The 21,452-nt window shown below is 57.1% G+C and overlaps 1 protein-coding gene across 3 annotated transcripts in view; it reads left to right on the top strand.

Annotated features, from left to right (window-relative positions):
* The first annotated feature begins 274 nt into the window (after nucleotides 1-274).
* TBKBP1 (TBK1 binding protein 1) overlaps nucleotides 275-21,452 on the top strand; it is a 53,844-nt gene continuing 32,666 nt past the window's right edge. For 2 of the 3 annotated variants that reach the window (XR_005591659.1, XM_039517016.1), the window contains exons 1-7: nucleotides 275-407; nucleotides 11,273-11,549; nucleotides 12,207-12,329; nucleotides 13,064-13,168; nucleotides 16,082-16,235; nucleotides 18,769-19,001; nucleotides 19,849-19,910. Coding sequence is in view for 2 of the 3 variants with exons in the window: in XM_039517016.1 (XP_039372950.1) it covers nucleotides 11,328-11,549; nucleotides 12,207-12,329; nucleotides 13,064-13,168; nucleotides 16,082-16,235; nucleotides 18,769-19,001; nucleotides 19,849-19,910 (899 nt within the window). In the remaining variant the exon portion in view is untranslated. The remainder of the gene's footprint in view (nucleotides 408-11,272; nucleotides 11,550-12,206; nucleotides 12,330-13,063; nucleotides 13,169-16,081; nucleotides 16,236-18,768; nucleotides 19,002-19,848; nucleotides 19,911-21,452) is intronic. The other variant, XM_039517017.1, reaches the window with a different exon arrangement.

Raw genomic sequence — 21,452 nt, 5'->3', positions numbered from 1 at the left:
AGTCTCTGTCCCTCTCGCCCTGTGCCTGGTTCGGTTATTCGCTCCCCGGGCAGGCGCTGGCCGGGCGGGGAGCCGGGCGAAGCGGGGAGCCCGCGGCCGAGCGGTCCCGGGCCGGGGATGCGCTGGGCAGGGATCCAGCCAGCCCGGCCCGGCTCGGCTCGGCCCGGCTGCGGGCCACGTGGTGCGGCTGGCGGGGGCTATTCCGAGCGGAGGAAAGGGGCGGCAGGAAAAGGGAAGCGGCGGAGCCGGAGCTGAGCAATTCCCGGGGCGGAGAGAGCGAGCGAGCGAGCGAGCGAGCGGGTGGGTGGGGGGCGAAGGAGCCGCCCACCCCCACCCCGGCGCTGCTCAGGGGTGGGGTGGGGAAATCCGGCCGTGCCGAGGATGGAGCCCGCCTGGCAGCGGCTGCGGTGAGTCGGTTCTGCCTCGCTCGCCGCGTCCGGCCGGGGGCCTGCGGCCGGGGGGGGGGATCGGGCCCCTGCCCCCGCGCGGGGGAGGCCCACGGGAGGGGGGTGTTGTCTCCTCTGGGCGGGGGGGGGGCTAAAGGTCCGAGAAACAGGCGCTGTACCGGGCCCCGGGCTCCGCGCCCCCCATCCCGACCCTCCCCCGGCCCCCCTGCACCCCGGTCCCTGCCTGCCCCCCATCCTGACCCTCCCCCTGCACCCCGGTCCCTGCCTGCCCCCATCCCGACCTCCCCGGCCCCCTGCACCCCGGTCCCTGCCTGCCCCCATCCTGACCCTCCCCTGCACCCCTGTCCCTCCCTGCCCGCCCCCCCATTCCGACCCTCCCCTGGCCCACCTGCACCCCTGCCCGGCCCCCCTGCACCGCGACCCCGCCTGCCTGCCCCCCCATCCCGACCCTCCGCTGCCCCCAGCTCCACTACACCCCAGTCCCTCCTGCCTGCCCCTGACCCTCCCCGGCCCCTGCACCCTGACCCTCCCTGCCCAGCCCGCGAATCCAACCATCCCCCTCCTGCCCAACTCCCCAGCCCGACCCTGCCTGCCCGGCCCCATCCCAATCCTCCCCTGACCCCACTGCACCCCTGATCCCTCCCTGCCCGGAACCCCAGCCGCTACCCTTCCCTGGACCCATTGCATCCCTGCTCCCTCCCAGCCCCTGTGTCCAGGAGTCCTCCACACCCCAGTCTCCCCAGACTCCATTGCATACTGACGACCCACCCCTTCAATCCTGGACCGTTGCATCTGTGATGCCCCATCCCTCTGGCATCTGTAACTCCTACCACCATCCAATTTCATAGTGATCCCATTGCATGTCTCATCCCTGTCCTCACCCCCCAGCCTCTGCATCTGTGACCCCCGCATTCTGATCCCGCTGGCCAACTGCTCCATAGCATCCTAACACCCTGCATCCATGACACCCCCTCCATCCTATCCATTGTATCCATGACCCCCATCCTAACACCCTGCATCCGTGACACCCTCCATCCTATCCATTGTATCCGTGACCCCCGCATCCTAACACCCTGCATCCATGACACCCCCTCCATCCTATCCATTGTATCCATGACTCCCCCATCCTAACACCCTGCATCCGTGACACCCCCTCCATCCTATCCATTGTATCCATGACTCCCCCATCCTAACACCCTGCATCCATGACACCCCCTCCATCCTATCCATTGTATCCGTGACCCCCCCATCCTAACACCCTGCATCCATGACACCCCCTCCATCCTATCCATTGTATCCATGACTCCCCCATCCTAACACCCTGCATCCATGACACCCTCCATCCTATCCCTTGTATCCATGCCCCCCCCATCCTAACACCCTGCATCCGTGACACCCCCTCCATCCTATCCATTGTATCCATGACCCCCCCATCCTAACACCCTGCATCTGTGACACCCCCTCCATCCTATCCATTGTATCCATGACCCCCTCATCCTAACACCCTGCATCTGTGACACCCTCCATCCTATCCATTGTATCTGTGACCCCCATCCTAACACCCTGCATCCATGACACCCTCCATCCTATCCATTGTATCTGTGACCCCCATCCTAACACCCTGCATCCATGACACCCCCTCCATCCTATCCATTGTATCCATGACCCCCCCATCCTAACACCCTGCATCCATGACACCCCCTCCATCCTATCCATTGTATCCGTGACCCCCCCCATCCTAACACCCTGCATCTGTGACCCCCCCTCCATCCTATCCATTGTATCCATGACCCCCCCCATCCCAACACCCTGCATCTGACACCCCCCCATTCTAACACCCTGCATCCGTGACACCTGCCCAACCTCTGCTGACCCATTGCATGCTGACCCCTGCCTATGTGACCCCCCACACCCCTAACTCCCTGACCCCATTGCATCTGTCCCCCCATTGCTTACTGACACCCTGAATATGTGACCCCTCTAACCCGACTCCCATCCCGTTGTGTCTGTGATCTTCCCTCATCCTGATCCCAGGGCACCGCTGGGCCCTCCATATTCTGACCTCCTGCATCCTAAGACCTGTGACCCATTGCATCTGTGACCCTTCCATCCTAACTCCCGGGACCCCATTGTGTCTATGACACTCTCCAACCCTGATTTCCCCCCCCCCACACACACACACAATCGCATCGTTGTCCCCCCATCCCTGCCTCTGTGACCCCCCCCATGCATTCTGACCACTCTCTCTGCATCTGTAACTAATGCAGCTGCACATGCACACACCCCCCGCACACCCGGACCCATTCACTTGACCCTTCCCCCCGAGTACAGCAAGCATGACCCCCCCATCCTGCTCCCATTGTATGTGTTCACCCCACTCCCCACACACTAGTGGGATCATCTAGACAGACCCTTCCCCTCCGCCCCCTTTGGGCTCAGGGGCCAGACATCTGGCAGCAAATGCAACATCTGGCTGCTTGGGATGACTCTGGATGGGGTGAGAGGGAGGGGTCGGGAGTCTGTGCTTGCAGGCTGATCTCTATGGAGGCTCACAGCAGGGCCTGAGCAGGGAGCCGGGGCTTTGCCAGCCAGGTAACGGTAGTTTATTATTTGCAAGCATCTTCCCGGCTGGCTGGAGTGGATGCAGGGATGCCCGACTGGCTCCCAGGCCTGCTCTGGTGCCTTCCATTTGGGAAGTTGAGTGTTTGCATTGTGGTTAGCAGAGCAGAGAGGAAGGGGTTAATGGTTCTGCCACCTGCTCTCACGCAGGCTTGTTCTCACAACATCGCGGTTGCCTGCACAGTCAGACTCGCACCTTGCACGGGATGCGGGTCACAGGCCCACGTGCACGCTCAGGGCCACAATGTTGCACGTTCACACTCAGTGTTACGCACCCTGATGCACGCTACTCTCTCACACGCACGCTCACAGCCTTACACACCGGCACGCTCACCGCTATCCTGATGCGTGTGACAAAGTGCACACTCAGGGCCACAATGTTGCACGTTCACACTCAGTGTTACGCACCCTGATGCACGCTAGGAGACGCAAGCTCACAGCCTTCCACACCGGCACGCTCACCGCTACCCTGATGCGCGTGACAAAGCGCACGCTCAGGCTCACACACGCACGTTCGTACAGCTAGTCACACACACACTGTTGCACTCTTTGCACACAGACACGCGCTCTCTCTCGCTCATCCATACCAGCTGGCAAACTTCCCTCCCACACTGCGCACACTGGCACGATTTCGCTCGCACGCTTGATGCTCACGGCTGCACACCCATGCGCAGAGGTGCTGGAACTAGGGGGGCCTGCCGCACCCCTGGGCTTGAAGTGGTTTCCGTCGTATCCAGGGCTTCCAGTTTGGTTCAATGGCTCTCAGCCCCCCACCTCTCCACAAAGGGTTCCAGCACCCCTGCCCATGCGCGCCATCTCTGCTGCCTTCCCGATACCTGAAGCGATCTCTGTTGCACGGTGAGTTACTGCTGCTTCAGTCACAAAGTGAAAGAGAAAGCAGCCAAGGGAAATAAAAAGCAATTAAAGGAGGAATCTTTCCCATCACCCCTGAGTAACCAAGAAGCTCAGGGCAGGAGAGAGATTCAGATCGGCACCGCCGCAGCTGTCTTTTTGTAGGGGCTGGGGGAGGTACCCTATTATAGGGGGTAACTCTTGAGTCATCTTCCCCTGGTGTTTAAACTACAGGGCCTGGGAAGCTGTTGTTATCCAGGATGGTCCCATTGTGACCTGGTGGCTGTCAAATGTCGGTATCGGTGCCAACACTTAGTGGGAGACAGCTGGGTGTAGGCAGCGAAGCCAGATGCCGAGGAGGGTCCTCGGTCCCTCTAGCCCCTGAGCGATCTGCAAACCAGAGCTGTGTTTGGTGCTGCTTGAAATGTACCAGCCAGCCGTCACGCTGCACAGCCGAGGCCCAGTGTCTCCCCTTGGGACAGGAGGGACTCCCACTGCTTCCTATAGGATTGATCCTCTCCTGTAGGAGAGAACTGTAGACCATAGGGATGAGCAGGGTATGATAAACTAGTGAGAATCAAGCCGCCTTTGGGGAATTGTGGCCAAGGAGTCTGGCCCCTGCTTGGTGTTTGGGATTGCGTGTTCGTGCTGGAAATTGATCCTACCGGTTACTTGCCTACCTGCTTCTGAGGCTCAGGTGCGCTGTGATTCTGCAGCTGGGGAATGTTTGGCTTCTTGTTCGCTCATGTGGAAAGAAAAAAAAAAGTTTCTAGGCCTTATGGTTGCAAAGTTCATCACCCAGATGTAACTGACGCAATCATGCTTGTCAGTGGCACCAGTTCAGGTATTTCGGAGGGATTCAAGTTCCTGTCCCTCCCCCGCACAGAGTCTGCAGACAGCCTGAAACCATAACAGGGGAGAGGTGAACTGCCTTGTTCATATCAGGTGGTGGTTAACTCTGAAACCCAATGATGTCACGATCAGTGTCAGCTATTAAACTCTGGACTATTTAATTGCCAATTAGTGTACCTAGTACTGTTTATCGCAGTTTGCCACCCACACCTTTCCGGGTGCCAAAAACCTCACCTGTCCCCTCCCCAGCTTCTAAAATCCACAGCTTCAGCCATGCCAAGAACTCCTGCAAGGCAGTGATGCCTTTTAACTGCAAAGTTCTGCAGCAGACCGACGATTAAAAACGTAGGGGCCATGTAAAATAAATGGCATGAAATAACTGGGGAAGCTGTAGTGATTGCATTATTTGCTTTCCTGTTGGATTCAGTGAACGTCTCAATGTTTCAATTTATCCAACGCTGCTGCAGACTCTCTGGTCAGTCATTCAGGGCTGCTGGAGAAGGTAGGGGATTGCTGGAGAGTGCACAAGCCCCGGTGACGCTCAGCACACTTGCGGTGCGTTGTTGAGTGTGTTTCATTATCCCCGTTGTACGGAGGGGGAAACTGAGGCACGGAACGGCAACGTGATCACACAGTGAGTCCATGGCAGAGTGGGGACTAGGACCCAGTCCTGCTCTAACCGCTAGACCCAAATCCCTTTCCAGTTTCAGGAATGGAATCCAGGAGTCCTGCTTCCCAGTCCATTCTGTTGTAACGACTCGAACCAACTCCCTGCTTAGCAGCAGGAATAGAACCCAGGAGTCCTGTTCATTGGCGATGCTGCCTTTGCTTGTCTCAATCTCACATATCAGGGTTTCCTGTTCAGCTTGGGTTAGGACAACTGCATGGTCTAATGCCAGCCTCTCCTAGGTCAGTTGTGTCCAGGCCTGTGGGGTAAGCTCAGGCCTCTTAAGGAATTAACCTGCGAACAAAACAAAAGTGCCACCCGGTGTCTCCTAGCGATTTCTTGCAGACCGTTGATTCATCGCCCGCTGCTGCCTGCGCCGGCAGAGAGTCAGGCCAGCATGTGGCCAGGGTGGCACAGAGGGGAGATTTAGATCTGGAAATGTGAATGGAGGGAGAAGGAAGAATCTGGTGTTGGAGGAAGTGTGGGATAGTGGTCAGAGGAGGGAGATGGGACTTGGGGCTCCTGGCTTCTCATGCTAGCTCAGGAGATTGGGAGGCCGGGCTCTGGGGTCTCTTCCTGGCTTTGACACACATTCTCTTTGTGACTAACAGCCACGGTTCAGGTGGCCGGTGATTTCCGGACGCTTCCAATTTTTAGGGAGCCCAACGTGAGATGCCTTAAGGGGCCTTGGCTTTCAAAGGAGCCAAACCCCTACAGGTCCCATTGACTAGAGCATCCGTCACTCAGCGCCCCCCAAAAGGGTGGAGGCGCTGGGGATCTGTGGCCACTCTTGGACAAGCTAGGCTTTAACCCTCCCGTGCCTCAGTTTCCCCATCTGGAAAACAGCTCGAACAACCCCTCCATCCCCCAGGACCTCATGGCAGTGGTCTCAGGATGAATTCCTCTTTCCAGGGGCCGGTATAAATGCCAGGGTTTATTACTAACTCCCTTAGTCGCCTGCTCCCCTAACAGACGATGTGTTGTGCTGGCTGTACGGCCTCTCTGTAAATACAGCATCTGAACAGACAAGTGTTACAGGAGCGTGTAAAGGTCATGTAGTGCCCGAGGTGGCCTTCCTCGTCCCCGTGGATGTAATGTAATGGCTTTTTCTGTAACCCCAGCGCCTGCTCTGTGACCGGCTATTCCAGCCCGGCTCGGCTTGCGCCGTCCTTCCCTGCAATGACCTGCCGTTCCCAGCGATGCCCTTTGGCCCTCTTACCAGTGCTGGGCCAGTGCCAGCTGGGCGCAGGGGGGGCTGTGAGAGGCGGTGGTGGAGCAGTCATAATATTTTAATAGCTGTGCAGCTTGAAATGGAACCCGTGATTATGAAAAGCTCAATTAGCGTCAATTGTGGATGGAGGGATTTTGAGTCAAAAGGGCTTGGAATCAATCTAATGGGCTTGTTTCAACCCTCCCTTTTTTTTTTTTTTAAATGTCATTCGGCCTGTTGCAAGGCAGTTGGCTCTGATTCTATATTGTTTGTATTACAGTAGTGCACACAGGCCTCGACAGCGAGAGCTAGGTCTTACAGAGACAGCGTGGTGCAGTGGTTAGAACACAGAACTGGGACTCGATAGCCCTGGGTCCCGTTCCCACGTCTGCCGCTCACCTGGAGCAAACCACTTCCCCTCTTGTGCTGGTGGCGTTAATGCTTTGTATGACCCCACGTGCTCTGTTCAGGTTGCTGGCAAGCCTGGTGTTCTCCTCTGGACATGGACAGCGCCTGGCACAATGGGGCTTGCTTGGGACCTCTCTCGTTAAGAACACGGCGTGAGAGACAGTCCCTGCCCCAGAAAGCTCGCAATCTAAACAGGCAAAGGGAGGGATCAATGAGGTTTAACGAAGAGAACTGAATGTCTGAATTTCACACGGCAGGTCAGGTCCCCTGCGTCTGCCTGCCCGGAGTGCTTGCGTGGGTGCAAAGTGCGGTGCACAGCAGGTAGCTAACCCGGTGGGCCACGGGCCACCATCCCATGCAGTGCCCTTTGGGTCGTTTTCACAATGCATTGTGGGGTAGAAATGAGTCGGGCAGGGATGCCTGGAAGCAAGGAGTCAAGTTCCCATCGTGCAGTTCTCTCTATCCCATAATGTCATCCGTATCCCATAGACTTCTGGGGCACATCGCCCTGCTCCTAGCGCTGCAGGAGGGACTCTGTCCCGGGGACGTATGGGACAACTTGTCTGTCCTTTCTGGGCGCGTGGGGCGACTGGTGAGCAGGCGCTGGGGGACGGGCAGTACTCGGATGGCGCTAGCCCAGCGTTTCTTGAATGTGGCCACTGTGGCTGCATGCGGCCACCCCCACCAGGGGCTTTTCTTGCAGCCACAGCCACCTGGGCAGTGACTGGGGGGGGGGGCGGAAAGCAGTGGCCCCTCCCCTGCCCCCCTCTGGAGCCACAAATATCAGAGCAGCAGGCAGCCAGTGAGTTCCCCACCTCCCTGGGTGCGGTGAGGCCCTGGCGTCAGGCTTCAGCCCTGGAGTGGCAGGCAGCAGGCTCTGGTCATGGGGCTTTGGGCTCTGGCCCTGGACCCAGGCTGTGGATGCCAGGCCTCGGCTCACCACCACCCGCATCATCCCTGGCCCCCACTGCCTTCCCGGCCCCCCGTCCATCCTCCCTGGCCCCCCCGCCGTCTCCCTACCCTCCTCCCCATCCAGGGCTTAATTCAGCTGTGAAAACTGATCTTAGTATGTTTGTTAATATCACTTTTCACAGCCTCCCAGTCAGTCTGCTGTGTAAAGTGATATTAACAAATATTACTTTTCGCAACAGCAGACTTACTAGCTAGCACTTTCTGTTTGTTTGTTTGTTTTTTAAAGCAACCAAAAAGCAAAAGAAACCACCACCACAACAGAGGACGAGAATGTGCAAAACACCTTATTTGTGTTTCTATTCTGTTTAGGTCCAGAAAAGAATAGAAACAACTGTACATTATTTTTATCATTGAGTCTGCAAAAAAAACCCAAACCCAACCCTCTACATAAATAAATGATAATGATTTGGACATGTATATGTGCATATTTATCTGTTTTCCATAAAGTTAATTAAGTATTTTAGGAAAAATCGTCAGAGTGGCCCCCAGGAAGAGTTGATGGCCGCGCTCTGAGGTCACTGAAAAATTTGTTGAGATAGCCGGCATTCACACTGCAGCGAGTCTGGGGCAGCCGCTGAGGGCTCTCTCTCTTTGCACTGGCACAACTCCAGTTACCAGCAGCGGGCATTTGAGCGAAGGATTTGCGTGCGAATGGGACTTGAGTTATAACTTATCTGTTAACTTGGCAGTGAAAGCAAGTCCTCTGCCTTTCCCCTGAGTTCTGGGGGAGTGGCATCTGGGGGTTTGTGAGGCTGGGTCTGGGAATTTGTGGTTTTTTTTCCCCCTACGTTGGTTCATAGTGTGTTTTCTGTGGTTGGTTGGATTTGTTCGTTTGCCCTCTGGGCTGGGTTTGCCGTTGTGATGATGTCATGCTCTTTCTAGGCTTTATTTAATTGAATGCATTTAAATGCTAATTAGCGAAGAGAGTGGCACTGTAGCCGTCCTCTGGCACAAGCACCAGAAAGATCTTTGGGAAACAGCTGTTTGAAGGGGGCCTTAAAGCCCCTCCCAAGAGCGGGTTGGGCGCTAGGCACTGTACATACGCATGGTACAAAGCCAGGTCTGCTCTGACAAGCGAAGCAGATAAAGATTGGGAGGGGACGTGCAACTTCCCTGACGTCACATTGTGCAGCTGGGGCTAGAAGAACCCACTTTTCCTGACTCCTAGCCCATCCTGCTCTAATAACCCTGCCTGTCAGGCTGCATAGACATCTACTCAGAGTTCTTCTCCCCCATTTGACAGAGGGGGAAACTGAGGCATGGAGGGTCTAAGTGACTTGCCCAAGGTCATGCAGGGAGGCTGTGGCAGAGCTGGGAATTGATCCCAGGTCTCCTGCATGTCACTGTTAGTTATGCATGGAAGAGAGACATTCCCACATGTCCTGGCCCTTTCCCTGGAGGGACCCTCATGGCGGTGAGAAATGAGTCTTAACGGCCCATCCCTTTCCTGAGGCTGTCAACAAGGGGCTCAGCTGGTGCCAGCTGTGTCAGAGGCACCTGTCCGCTAAAGCTCTGGGTTGCAGCCCCCGTCTCATTCACCTAGTTCCATAAACAGCTGGGCGGAACTTCAGGCCCTACTAATCCAGGCTGGATTCGAACTGGTGACCTGAAGAAAAGAGGGTGCCCCACCTCCTCTGCAGGTATAATGCAGGTCTGCGGCACCCGGGCAGGCAAGCGATGGGGGGGCGGGGTTGGTGCCAGGAATCAGGAGGTGCTGGCTATGCTGTTGGTGATGAGCGTATCTTTCTATAGGGCGAGTTGGATTCCTGCCTTGTATTTCTAGGGAGTAAGGGGAGCCATTGGGACAGGGATCTATTTCTGGTTCAGCCTCAGACTTCCCGTGGGACCTTGAGACAGTCACTTAATCCCCCTCGGCCCCAAATCAGAGAGGAATCTTACGCTGCTGGAATTTACACCTTCCTTTGGCCCACTCAGCACGTAAATAACACCAACTCAGATTTCCTTCAGCTCGCCCCCACCGGCTGACACGTCACGCATCCCCCTCCGTGCTGTGAGAGCCTCGTGCGACACTGGGCACGGCTTGGTGCCAGCTTCAGTTCATGCAGCCTCCTGTCTGAATTCACAGCTGTAGTAGCTCTATCTATGTCACAGGGAGCCTGGTGCTCAGATCTTGTCTATACACGAGCGGTGCCGCGTTAACTATACCGGTGTAGTTAAAATCCTGCATCCCCCTCGCAGGGTGGCCACAGGTTTACTGGTATCAATGTGCTTGTCCTGGTGTAGCTTAGACCCGTAGGAGGAGGGGATTATGCTCGACCAGTATAAGCAACCTTTTTACCAGGATAACTGCATCATCCACGCTAGAAATTGTACTGGGATAACTGTAGCCATAAAGAAAACCCCTCGCCCCTAACTGACATAGTGATACCGGGACACAGTCCCTGTGTAGTGCTTTGAGATCTACCGAGGAGCAGGCCTAGCTATTAATTATCATCAGGTCTTAGCGATGACTTAAATTGCTTTCATCCTCTCGGCTGGAAGGTGATAAAGCCAGCAGAAAGTTTGCTCATCGGGCTGTCTTCATCCGCCCCCTTTCCCACGGTGACTCGTGTGTGTCGTGTCCCCAGCTCCCATCTTTTAGTGTGTGTGGGGGGGTGGGGTATTTAGATAGTTCTGGTCCCTCTTCCAGGCTCCATCCCCTTTTTAGGCATTCTGTTGGCAGAGGTATCACCGTGCTGAGATCTTTTAAATCCACCATTACCTGGGTTTGTTATTTATCTGCCTCCTGTGCTCCCGGATTTCTCTTGTGTTCCAGGACAGGGGGCTTTGGTTTGTTTGTTTTTTTTAAATGGCAGTTCATTGATAAGCACAAGCCGGTTTCCCTGCCCGTGTGAGATGGACACCCCTCACTGCCCATTTCCTGGTCTGCTTTAAAAAAAAATCTCCACCAGCAACCACAGGTGTCTCTCCCCCAGGGCTATTGCTGTGGTTAAGTGGCTCGTTTTGAGTGCTTTGTTCTTGCGGCTGGGCCAGGACTTGAGAGATTTGGGTTTGATTCCTGCCTCTGCCGCAGACTCCCTGGGTGATTTCAGGCAAGTTTCTCTGCACCTCAGTTCCCCCACCTGTAAAATGGGGGTAATGTTTCCTTGGTCAGCTTCTGGGGGTTGCAAGCGCTCTGGGGCCAGGACCATCCCACTGCGCGTTTGTATGTTGCTCAGCTGCCGCGGGGAGACGACAGGGTCCCTAGGTGCTACCGGAACACTGATGATTAACCACTAGGCCCTGCTTCCTCTCTTCACCCTGGCTCTTGTCATTCTCTTGCAGTCAGGAGTCGCCGTGCCCTGGCGATTCCCGCTGAAGGCCCGTCCGGAGCCGTGCGATGGACTCCATGTTTGAGGATGACATCAGCATCCTCACCCAGGAGGCCCTGTGCCAGGATGAGGAGTGGCTGGACAGCCCCAACACGGACCTCTCCAGCGAGATGTGCTCGGCCTCTCACTTCGCCCTCATCACGGCCTACGACGACATCAAAACCCGCCTGACCAGCCTGGAGAGGGAGAACTCCACCCTCAAGAGGAGGCTGAAGATGTATGAGATCAAGGTGAGGCGCGAAAGGGCGAGTGCCCCCCCCCCCCCGCCCAACGCAGCCAGATCCAGGGTGGACCTGACCCCGGCCAGGCGAATGGGACTGCTGGGACAGGTGCCAGCAGTCCAGGATAACTGTGATAGCAGCTGTCACCGTGAGGTGCGGGGTGTGCGGCTGTGGGGTCACGCCCGCAGTAATACACAGCCGGCTGTGCCGCTCTAGGATTGTGCGCCTGTTTACAGCTTCGTGGGCAGCAGCTCTGGGGTTGTAGATTTCATTAGACACCCCGGGGCGGGGCGGGGGGGTTTCTGGGCTCACACGCGTTTCTGGGGGTTGTCTACGCAGTGTGCGGCTCTGGGATTATACACCGCTGGGCGTGCAGTTTCCTGTGTCTCTAGCACAACGATGATTAACCAGAGCGCGTCTCGGTTGTGCTTGGCGCTGGCCTGAGCAGAAGGCCACTCGCGGGCCCCACCCTGAGACAGCCACATCCACGGAGCTTTGGGAGTCCCTCTGAACCGAGCCGAGCGGCGCGCTGTTCTCCTGGGGCCGGCCTGTAACTTGGTCCATTGGATGCCAGCTGGGGGCAGCCCCCGGGCTCCTGGGGAGGTGCCGGGGCTGCCGTTGGTGGGTTCCTTGATGCCCGTGTCTGCTTTCGCCCCCTGGCTGCAGTACCCGGTGATCAGCGAGTTCGGGGAGGAGCGCCTCTTCTCGGTCTACAACTCCCAGGAGTGCTCCCTGCTGAAGAGCGAGAAGGCCAGCCTCCAGCAGCAGCTGAACCAGTTCCAGCATGAGGTGGGTGGCTCGGGGGGCTTGGCACCTCGCTCGCCTGGGCCCGTTGGTTCCTAGCTGAAAAGATCAGGGTCGTGGCGAGGTCTGGGAGATGGAGTTAGCCAGGCCCTGTGCTGCAGAGGTGTATGTGTGTCTGTGTCTGGGGTTTGGAGGGCCCAATAGAGGGGGATTCTCAGTCCCAATGATTGTGTGTGTGGGGGGGATTTTCAGAGCCCAATAGAGACAATTTCTCAACCTTTGGGATAGAAGGATCTGCAGGCCCCTATGGAGGAGGATTCTCACATGCGGGGTGGGGAGTAAGCCTGGCATCCTGGCAAATTCCAGCTCCGATAATTATACTTTGCCAACCAAAAAGCCCCTTCCCGAGCCACTTAAGCCAGGCATGCCGTTTTTCTTCTCTTCCGGTGTGAAACATTGCTGGGTGCTGTTAAACAGCTGCTGTGTTGCACCCCAGAGGTGGCTGCATTTCAGAGGTGGTCTCTACATAGATAACGCTTGTAAAGCACTGTGGTTTCAAGGGGCCGGGGGAAAGGGAAGCTATTTATTATCGGCTCTCATCGTTCCTGTGTCCACTTCTCTCTGGCTGGAGCAGGATCAGAGTCTCCCCCGCTGCTCAAGTATCAGAGGACCCCATGGCAGAGAGGCTTGGACCTCTGCCTTTAGTACCTTTAGCATGTGTCCATAGATGCGGCATGTCTCTCGGCTCCCTGCGAACAGCTCCCTTTGCTTCTTTCCAGCTGCAGAAGAGCAAAGAGAGGGAGGAGCAGCTGGACGAGATGATCCAGGCGTATGAGAAGCTATGTGTGGAGAAGGCTGATCTGGAGTCGGAGCTGGGGGAGATGGTAGGTTCCGACGAGTGCCCTGCATGTGCCACAAACTCATGGCCTGGGATAGTCTTCAACCACTCAAAAATAGGCCAGAGGAAACCAGATTGAATAACCCTTTGGTGGGAGGCAGGTAGCTAGGGAGAGGAAGGGTAGTCAGGAGGCTATGGGGCTCGCCTGGGACTTAGGAGACCCAGGTTTGATTCCTTTCTCTGCCACAGATGTCCTGTGTGCCTTGGGCAAGACCCTTAATCTCTTTGTGTCTGCTCTCCATCTGTGCAGTGAAGTAAGAGCGCTGTTCTGAGGATAAATGCATCTGTTCTGAGGACTGAAGCGCTTAGATGCTGTGGTAATAGGAGGTGGCATAAGGTACCAGATAGTTTGTTCTGTCCTTTGATCTTGGAGTGTCTCTGGTGGCTAGAACAGGGGACTGAGAGACAGGACTCCTGGGTTCCATTCCTGGCCCTCACAGGGAGTATGGCCCAGATCCCCAAAGGGATTTCAGCCCCTAACTTCATGGGAGTTCAGGTGCCTAAATACCTTTTGCGGCTCTGGGCCTGTTTGCAGGGAACCAGTGTCAGGATTCTAGTCCCAGGACTCCTGGGTTCTATTTCCAGGTCTGCTGCTGACTCACTGTTGCTGGGCAAATCGCTTCACCTGTCTGTGCATCTGTCAAGCGGGGCCGATGATAGTGACCCGCTGTACTCTCCCTGGCGGGGCTTCGCTCGTTTGAGCTCTGTGCTAGGGGAATGCAGAGTGCTCCAAGACACAATTCTTATAATGGCTGAATTCATGCATCAGGCAGTATAACTCGATTACTTACCTCGGTTAATGCCTGAGTCAGAGCCCGCTGCAGTGCGGCTTTGAACGTGACTTTTATTAATGTGTCTTATCACTTCTCCTTCGCTTTGGAAGTGCTCTCGGCTCCCTCGGGCAGCAGAACCTCTTTGCTTCCAGCTGTACCCCGGCCTCGGGTTGCTCTCAGAGCTGCATGAAGGTTAAGCCCATTACTTCTTGTCTTACCTTCTGCGGGCACCATAGGCACCAACTTTCTCCGGCGCCAGTGGGTGCCCGTGCCCCCCGCCCCTTTCTCTGCCCCTGCCCTGACCCCACCCTTTCCCCGCCCCTGGCCCCGCCCCCATCCCAACCCCATCCCCAAAGTCCCTGCCCTAACTCCACCCCCTCGCTGCCCCTATTGGATCCCTTCCCCAAATCCCCGCCCCGTCCCCGCCTCTTTCCCAGCACGCCATGTTCCCCCTCCTCCCTGCCCCGCGAATCAGCTGTTTCGCGGCGCAAGCGCTGGGAGGGAGGGGGGAGAAGCAGGACGGGGTGGCGCGCTCGCGGAGGAGGCGGGGGCGAGCACCCACCAATTTTTTTCTGTGGGTGCTTCAGCCCCGGAGCACCCACAGAGTCGGCGCCTATGGCGGGCACGCAGAATAGTCAATCGCAGGCCTCTTTGTGACAGCCCGCACCACATTGCAGACTGTTCTCAGGTCCCGCCCCTCAGTCTGCTTTTTCTCAAGACTAAACACGCCCAGGTTTTTAAAAACTTTTTTCCCCATGGGTCGGGTTTTCTAAACCTTTGATCATTTTTGTTGCTCTCCTCTGGATTCTCTCCAGTATGTCCACGTCGTTCCTTAAGCGCGGTGTCCAGTGCCGAGCAGAGCGTGATAAATCCCTCCCATGTCTTAGGGCTTGCCGTCTACACTTAAAATGCTGCAGCGCTTCACCAAAGACGCTGCCTGTGTTGATGGGATTTCTTCTCCTGTTGACCTCCGTGAGTGGCAGTAGCCAGAATTCTCCCATCAATCTAGCTCTGCCTGCACCAGCGACGTAGTTACACCAACCTAACTTCCTAGTGTCGACCAAGCCTCACGCCTGGCCCCCTTGTTAACACGCCCCAGAATGATCTTCGCCTTTTTGACAACTGCATCACACTGCTACTCATACGCCGTTTGTGATTCACCGGAACCCCCAGATCCTTCTCAGCAGCACAAACACCTAGGCAGTCGTTCGATCAAAACGGATTTGATATTTTTTTTCCCCCCTGTCCTACGTACTTTGCGCTTGTCTTTATTGAATTTCATCTGGTTCATTTCAGACCAGTTCTCCTGCATGTCGAGGTCTTGTTCTGTCCTCCCGAGTGCTTTTAACCTTATTGTTGTTAAGTGGGCTGGGTAAAAACCTCTCGCGTTCATTAGTTTAATAACTGCCCTTCATTTTGGTGGAATGTAAGTAACAAAAGACGTCTCCAAGACAAAGGTGCACCCAAGGCCACCCAGGAATTCAAAAGATCAGGCAAAGAGGATCCAGCTGAGTGTTGTTTTTGGGGTGCGGACGTGTCTGTGTGGGTGGGACAAACAGCACAAGAGAGGAGACACAGGGACTGTGGTTTATGCAGCACTCAGGTGTGACGATTGAGCTGGTGGCTTTTGCTGTGGTTGACGGTCCATTGCTGGGATGTTCCTAAGGTGGGATTTTTCTGAAGTGTCTAAGGGAGTTAGGCACCCAACGCCTATTGTAATTTGAAAATCTGCCCCCCGCGCTGCGTGTATTTCAGCTACTGAATCTCATAGGTGTTTGTGTAACCGCCTGGTGAGTGCGCGTTACAGGTACCGATCTGCGGGGGATCAGAGTCTGTTACACAGGCCAGCTGCAGAGCTTTCACTCAAGCTGTAACAGTTTCTGGTTTTAGTTCAGGAGGTCCCCAGTTCAATCCCTGGTGTGTCAGCCACAGTAGTGGCCATAAGATTAGCTCTTGGGCTCTGGCGTGTAAATTCAGATTGTACAGCCCCGTGCACCACATGCAGAAGGGGCCCACAAACCACGTGGTGTGCAAAGGGTTGCGTGTGTTGGGGGGGGATATACTTGCAGCACAGATCCCCTCCCTTCACCCTCTTTCTGCACCCCCTTTTTTCCCCTCCTCCCCAGAGAGCTTTGGTGGAGACTCATCTGAATCGGATCCGGAGCCTGGAGCAGCAGCTGAGACAGAGAGATGGCAACTCCTTCCAGAACCTCAACTCCCAGCTACAGAACCAGGAGGTCCAATACCTGTCGCTCCACGGAAGCCCTGGCCTGACACATGGTGAGTTTTTCATTTCTGCCCTGGGAAGATGTTGGTCTTCCCCAGCGTGGACCCTGCATAATGTTGGCCATTGTAGAGGGACTTGTAATACGTGGGGGCTTATGCCCTCACTGGCCTGGATTCCCAGCTCCTTAAGGCCATTTTTCTGCTCACTGCATTCTGGGGCACTCGTGGGCCTGCCCAGTCATTGGTGTTTAGAGCAGCCTCGGGGTTGCTCTAACTTACACTCTGCTTTGCATGGTGCTGTATGGGCCCTGGGAAGCAGAGAATAGTTGGGGTGCGCTGCCCTCTCCCTCCTCATCCCGGCCCCCAGAATGGAGTCCCGCTATGAGGTGTTCTTTAGCCTAATTAATATTTTATAGGGTTTCTAGATTTTAGCACCAAAAGACATCATTATGACTGTCTAAACCAGTGGTTCTCAACCCAAGGCCCACGGGCTGCTTGTGGCCCAATCAGCACACAGCTGCGGCCCATGTGACATCCTCAGGGCCATATAGGTAGTATATATAGTGTGTGGATGCGCCCCACATAACACATCGAGAGCTGCATATGCGGCCGATGTTGGTAAATAGGTTGAGAGACACTGAGCTAATCTGACCTCCCGCACAACGCAGGCCGTGGAATTATACCCTACATAAGAGCGGCCAGACTGGGTCAGACCAAAGGTCCATCTAGCCCAGCATCCTGTCTTCCCACGGTGGCTACTGCCAGGTGCCCCAGAGGGAATGAACAGAACAGGGAATCATCAAGTGATCCGTCCCCTGTCGCTCATTCCCAAGTTCTGGCAAACAGAGGCCGGGGACACCATCCCTGCCCATCCTGGCTAATAGCCACTGATGGGCCTATTTGGGGTGGTTCTGAGTCCGGCCTGTTAGCTTGCGGAGTACTGTGGGCCGCTGATGCTTTCGGTATTATCTTTATGTCACCGCTGAAAAGAACAGCTCTATGGCACAGCTCCGGGCCGCTCGAAGGGACGGGGATCAAACCACGCCAGGGTCCCGTGCTGAGGCACGGTGCTTTCCGGCCAGAAGAGGGCACTGCAGCCCCTCCGGTTGTCGCTTCTGTTTCTGAAGCCTGCCACAAGCCGGGTTAATGGCCCGTTTCAGACTCCCTGCCACCCGGAAACACCAAGTCCCTTTCCATGGCTTTAGTGGGGGAGATGGCGCAGACCAGCTGTTCACAACTGGATGGATGCTCCCGATGAAATAACAGCCGTTGCCGCTCTGATAGCACCTGGATCTCCGAGCGGGAGGGTAGCTCTGGGGACACCGGCCAAGCTGTGCCGCGCTCTGGGAGCGAGACACCGTTCTCCTCCAGAGTCACGGGATGGGTGAGGGAGAAGCAGAGAGGCACGGGGGGGTGGGGAAGTGAGCTCCTGCCTCCTGGTTCCGTGCCTGGACCCCATCCCTCTGTGAGCTGGTGTAAGAGCAGCCTGCAAAGCAAACCCACCGGCTCTTTGATCACCAGCTGCTTCTCCTAGTGGTGGTTTCGCTAACGAGTGCCGAGGGGTCTTTGGTGATGGTGGGAGAATGACTGATCCCCCCATGCTGCTTGTGGCTTGACTCATGTTAAAGGTGCCCAAGACTCGAGTGATCCCACTAGGGTGACCAGACAGCAAATGTGAAAAATTGGGACAGGGGGTGGGGGGTAATAGGAGCCTATATAAGAAAAAGGCCCAAAAATCGGGACTGTCCCTATAAAATCCGGACATCTGGTCACCCTAGATCCCCCTGCCATAGAAAAGGGAACCCTGGCCACCCCCTGTGACTTCTTCACCCCTGAGAGCCACAGCTGCCAGCCTCATCTGTCTGGCACAGGCACTTCCGGGATGAGCTGCGGCGGAATAAAGATGCTCTAATCAGGGCGGCTAATTACCGAGCCGCGCGAGTCACTGGGGCGAGCGTGAAACCTGCCGTTAAATACAATTAAAGGAAGGGATCATTGAAAACCAAAGAGGAAGCTGCCGCCTTGGGTGTCTGGGCACCAGACGTGGGCTGCTGGCCAGTTCCTCAGCTCAGGCGTTGCTGTCCGTGGAGCTGGATCGATTGACGCCCGCTGGGGATCTGGCCCCTTGGTGCCAGTGGACTGACGCTGGTTTACCCCAGCGAGGGATCAGGCCCTGGGGCCGTCAAGCCAGAGCTCTCAGGCTCTTACTGGGAGCGCGCCTGGGCTGCCTGGGACCATGTGTAACACAGACACGGGGTCATGTCTCCTCCTAATGGCCGGCCCCAGCGAGGAGCGGGGCCTGGCTAACGGCTCTAGAGGCAGCAGACGGTGCCTCGGAGGTGCGGGGCCCTGGTTTCACCCTAGCTGCAGACGGGAGTGCCCGTTTGTACGTGGCTTCTGTTCCTTGGGTAGTTCTTGCTTTGGTTTGTTACAGAGACGGGGCCGGTTGTTGGTTTCTTTCTGTGGGGCTGACCCCAATCAGGCTTTTGTGTTCTGACCTCCCCCCCCGGGAGAGGGATGCTGGCGGAAGGGAGGCAGGTAGAGAGAGCCAGCCTGTGCCAATTGGGGTGGGTCTGCCTCCCCCTAGTGCCTCCCTTCACCGGCATTGTCCCATCCCCCCCAGTGCTGGATCACTCGATGAGCTGGCAGAGCTCCCGCAGCCTGGAGCAGCCCAGCGAGCTGGAGGTGCACAGGCTGGAGGCCGAGCTGGAGGAGGCCCGGCACGAAGCCCAGAGCTCGCAGCGCCGGGAGGAGCAGATGAAGGCAGAGTGCGAGAGGCTGCAGTCTGAGTTGAAGCAGCTCCAGGAGACCCGGGCGCAGGTGAGGGGGCAGTCGGGCCGCTGCGGGTGTTCGCCTGGGCCCGATCCTGCCCCAGACTCCTTGCAGGATCAGGCCTTGTGAAAGAGCAGAGGCCCAGTCCCGTACTGGGGCCTTGCTGCCATTTGGAATCGGGGCTTCTGTTTGCCGGGAGCACCCAGGGATGGTTGCAAACCTGTGCCCCTCCCCCCCCCAAGCTGAGAGCTCAGGCAGGGGCAGATCCCGCTCTCGGCCCCACTGCTGTACCTCTGGAGCGTCCCCTTGGGCCGGGTGGAGTCATGATGGGCAGAGACCTGAGCCTGGTCCTGGTCTCTGTCCCTGGCAGAGGGGGCAGCTGCCCACCGACCGGAACTGAGAGCTCCAAGCGCGCAGGCCCCTCTGGCAGGGGGCTCGCACTTGGCTTCGTGCCCCCAGGATCCCGTCTCTGGTGCAGAGACCTGGGGCCGGTAGGACTTGTGCACGGTTTGCTCTGCTGGCCCTTGCTTAGGCTGGAGACATTGGGGGTGATGGCTGATCCACAGATGATAGCCTGCCACCGCCCTCTGCTAGCCGGCCGAGTCCTGTCGCTCAAATGCCAGACACCAGTTCTCCGGGGCTAGAAGCCCTTGGTCCAACCCTGCAGCTGACCCCAGCTTTGCCTCTCCTGGGGAAGGGATTACATGTGGCGGCTTGATAGGGGTGTGTGGTTCTCGGTCTATCCTGAGAGCGCAACAGCAGGGGAGAGAGGGGATGGCTGGGTTACCAGCTGGGGAGACTGGGAAATCCACCGGGACTGGGATCAGAGCTGCCCCGGAGTGTGTGCGTTGGGGCTCCCTGCTGATGGTAATGGGGGTTGTCTGATGTTCCCTAGGACCTGGCGACCAGTCAGTCGGAGCGGGATATGGCCTGGGTGAAGAAAGTCGGTGATGACCAGTGAGTACCCGTCAGTACGGACGGACGTGCTTCCGCGTAACCCGGGGGGGAGGGGGGGGAAGAATCCTGCCCCGCCCGATGCAGGATGTGGGTGGCCAGATCTGTGAGGCGAATGACTTGGCAGCTGGATGCTTCTCTTGCCTTTGAGGTGGCCCGGGAGCCTTGGTCTGAACTGGCCCTTAGTGGGAGAGAAACGATGAGAGACACGGCACAAGGGCCCCTTCCGCCAGCTGTTTGCCTGCTCTGAGTCTCTGGATCAATAACGCCTGTGGGCCCAAGCCGCAAGCCCCCCCTCCCATTGGCATCAGAGAGCAGCGGGGCTGCGGGATCAGGCTCTGACCCTGTTTCCACCGGACCCAGCTCTGAACCATCCCTGGCTTCAGCTCAGCAGGGGGCCCTGACTTTCCAATGTTTCTGTATTTGGCGGGGGGAGCCCAACTTGTGACTCCTTCAAAGGATTTTCCAAAGGGGTGGAGCGCCCGGAGCCACTGATTGAAGTTGGCAAGAGCGCAGGTTCTTGGCACTGTGAAAACGGGGTCCTCTTTTAGCGGCCTCAGGTCAGGCTCCCTGGACAATAGAGGTGCTCGAAGTGTGTGGCGTAGTGTGTGTGTGGGCGGGGGGTGAGTGCCCCATGTGGATGGGGTACCTCAGGGGGAACGGGGTGTGGCGTAGGGATATCTCTCGGGTGAGGGCGTACACGTGTGGCGTAGGGATACCTCGGGGGGAACGGGGTGTGGCGTAGGGATATCTCTCGGGTGAGGGCGTACACGAGTGGCATAGGGGTACCTTGGGGGGAATGGGGTGTGGCGTAGGGATATCTCTCGGGTGAGGGTGTACACGTGTGGCGTAGGGATACCTCGGGGGAAGTGGTGTGTGGCATAGAGGTACCTCGGGTGTGGGGACAGTGTGTGGCGCAGAGATATCTGATGGGAGGAGTGTTTGGCGTAGGGATACCAGTCCCTCGCCGAGTAGCTGCTGCGCGGCGCTGCCTGGTCACCCCAGGGGGCCGGTGTAGGGAGTCCGGCCCATTCAGGGATCCAGATCTTCTTGTGCACGTGCCCCCAGGGCCCCCTGACGACATGCGTGCCCGATGGCTGGCATAGCAAACCCTGTGAGAAAAGCCCGGCGGGTTCGGCTCCTAGGGTCCTTCTCCCGCATGGTTTCTCCCCGAGTGCCCTCACCCGGAGTGCCATCCCGGCGCCTGGTATCACATATCACCCGGCTGACATTTCTTGTCAACCCGTCGGGGAGCGTCTCCTGGGAGAGCTGTCGCAGGCCGACAGGTGAGGCGCGTGAGCGGCCCCTGCACGGCGGAGCTGCCTGCGCTGAGGAGGGTAGCCGAGGTGAAGCGGCTGGGTGGGTGCACTCCAGGGGGCAGCAGCGAGCTTGTCCTGGTACCTGGCATGACAAGTGTTTGACCTTCCCTTCCCCACCTTGTGCCCCTGGCCCAAAGGGTTAAACCTTGCAATACCTGGTGAGGGCAGTATCTACTCTTCTGTCCAGTGCACAGAGGGGTAAACTGAGGCACCGAGTGAGACAGCG

This window comes from Mauremys reevesii, linkage group 27, assembly GCF_016161935.1.
Source record: "Mauremys reevesii isolate NIE-2019 linkage group 27, ASM1616193v1, whole genome shotgun sequence".
Classification (NCBI taxonomy): Eukaryota; Metazoa; Chordata; order Testudines; family Geoemydidae; genus Mauremys; species Mauremys reevesii.
Note: the sequence above shows the minus strand (reverse complement) of the source record. Positions and strands in the feature narration are given on the sequence as shown.